General features: G+C 45.9%; 1 protein-coding gene across 1 annotated transcript; it reads right to left on the bottom strand.

The window, feature by feature from the left end:
- Window positions 1-265: 265 nt before the first annotated feature.
- OR6T1 (olfactory receptor family 6 subfamily T member 1) lies at window positions 266-1,241 on the bottom strand. Its single transcript, XM_031017246.2, is given in 2 exon segments — window positions 266-298; window positions 300-1,241. Coding segments are annotated over 2 exon segments (975 nt in total).
- Between the last annotated feature and the right edge of the window lie 1,318 nt (window positions 1,242-2,559).

Raw genomic sequence — 2,559 nt, 5'->3', positions numbered from 1 at the left:
GAGAGAGTGTGCATGTGTGCAGGAGGGGCAGAGGAGAGAGAAAGAATCCTGGGTGGACTCCGTGCAGAGCCTGACTCGGGGCTTGATCCTACCACCTGGAGATCATGACCTGAGCCAAAACCAAGAGTCAGATGCGTAACTGACTGAGCCACCAAGGTGTCCCATATGGAGACTATTTAATTGTCTGAGAAAAGTGTAGGGTGTTGCTTGAGTGATTTAAACTTCAAATACATTTTTTAAAAATTGCATACATTAATCTCCTCATCTAATATTTCCTTTTACTTGTGACCTTCATAGTCTCTCGCTGCCATGGTTCTGTGCCACCTCAGGGCATGTCTCAGTGCCTGCTTCACCTTCTCATTGCGGAGACTGAAGATGAACGGGTTCAGGAGGGGTGTGATGATACAGCTCAAGACTGAGGCATCTTTGTTGAGCAGTGTGTACTGAGCATCTGACATATGGATGTAGAGAAAAATGGAGCTGCCGTAGACGATGATGACAACAGTAAGATGTGAGGCACAAGTGGAGAATGCCTTCTTTCGCTCAGCAGCTGTGGGGGCCTTGGAAACAGTGGCAAGAATGCAGGCATAGGAAACCGAGGTCAGTGCCAGTGAGCCCAGTAACACGGACGTGGAGAGCATGAAAACCACCAGCTTCAGGAGGCGGGTGACTCCACAAGAGAGCCTCAGCAAAGGCCAACTCTCACAGAAAAAGTGGTCAATACCATTGGGGCCACAGAAAGGTAGACAGGCCATGAGGATGGTGGGGCAAAGGACCCAGAGGAATCCAGCTAGCCAGGAGGCCAAAATGAGTTGGGAACAGACACGACCACTCATCAGAGTCTCATAGTGGAGTGGTCGGCAGATTGCCAGATAACGATCCAGAGACATGACAGCTAAGAGGAAGAAGTCGGTGGTGCCTAGGAGGAAGTAGAGGTAGGACTGGAGGATGCAGAAGGCAAATGAGATGGAGTGATCCCCTGTGAGAATGATGACGAGCATCTTGGGAACCACAACAGATACGAGCAACATCTCCAGGAAGGACAGGTGCCTCAGGAAGAAGTACATCTGTGTGTGCAAGTGTCGGTTGGTCCAGCTGAGTCCAATAATGAGCAGGTTGCCTATGGCTGTTACAACGTAGGTCACCATCAACCCCAAGAACAACAGGGACTGCAGGATGTAGCTTCTGGGGAAACCCAGAAGGACAAACCCTGTCACCCACGTCCAATTTTCAGGACTCATCTCCAATGACCTGGAGGAGAAATGAAATGAAACTTTGTAACTGGATCTATAGCCACAAATCATCATTTAACCAATCAATAAAATTATGAGAACCTAGTGTTTCCCTACATTCTGAGACTATATTAATCTTTCTGCTTATAGGTGACTTACAGAAAGAGACGCAAATTATGATAGCAAGCTGTATACCAATAATAACATGGATGATATTGAACACTAATTATGTATTAGGAAATTTGGATGCAATATCTCCTCTCACAGTGGCTCTTAAACTTAGATATAACTGTTCTCAATTTTTTTAAAGATTTTATTTATTTATTTGTCAGAGAGAGAGAGCACAAGCAGGGGGAGTGGCAGAGGGAGAGGGAGAAGCAGGCTCCCCACTGAGCAAGGAGCCCAATGCGGAACTCGATCCCAAGACCCTGGGATCATGACCTGAGCTGAACCAGACACTTAACCAACTGTGCCACCCAGGCATCCCCTTAATCCCATAGATAAAGAAAAGATGACTGACAACTCTCAGTGTTTTGTGGTCCTTCTGTGTCCCGGCTTAACATAAAATAATAATGAAAATCAGGGTTTTCAGTATCTTTATTTTTTTAAAAGATTTTATTTATTTATTTGAGAGAGAGAGAATGAGAGAGAGCACATGAGAGGGGGGAGGGTCAGAAGGAGAAGCAGACTCCCTGCTGAGCAGGGAGCCCAATGCGGGACTCGATCCAGGGACTCCAGGATCATGACCTGAGCCGAAGGCAGTCACTTAACCAAGTGAGCCACCCAGGCGCACTTTCAGTATCTTTAGAGATTTTATTTTCCTTAACCAGCCTCAGAGTCACAGGGGATGAAACCGTGCAGAGCCCCAGTCTTGTTTGGTTATTTTGTTGTTGTTGTTTTTACCAAGACTTCCTTCTGTGGGTTACAGGAAATCCCTCTTCCTGGTGTAACATTGACTAGCTTCCCCTCATCCTCAGCTCTCCCAACATGTTTGTGGCATAAGATGAGGAGGGAGAGGGAACCTTACCAAAGGACACAGGCTGTAGCAGCTCACCTCTTCAACTATTGCCTTCATTTGGAGATATGTTCATCTTGTCCTTGGAGCTTTTGACATCTTGTGAAATTTACCCAGAAGTTTTGAAGGGTTGGGGCTCAGTAGACATCTTGGTTCTAGGATCCTTGTCTCACATCCAGCAGCAAATACTCAGTTTCATAGCTCTTGCCTGTCAATTTCATTGCCTGAAAATACATTCTAAGACAGAAAGAATGCAAGTTACCATCAAGTTACTTTACTTAATTGATGAGGAATGAAGTGTTCAGAACTTTG

This window comes from Leptonychotes weddellii, chromosome 11 (genome assembly GCF_054177405.1).
Source record: "Leptonychotes weddellii isolate Sample4059 chromosome 11, ASM5417740v2, whole genome shotgun sequence".
In the NCBI taxonomy this organism is placed as follows: Eukaryota; Metazoa; Chordata; class Mammalia; order Carnivora; family Phocidae; genus Leptonychotes; species Leptonychotes weddellii.
This window is presented reverse-complemented; position numbering and strand designations above follow the sequence as displayed.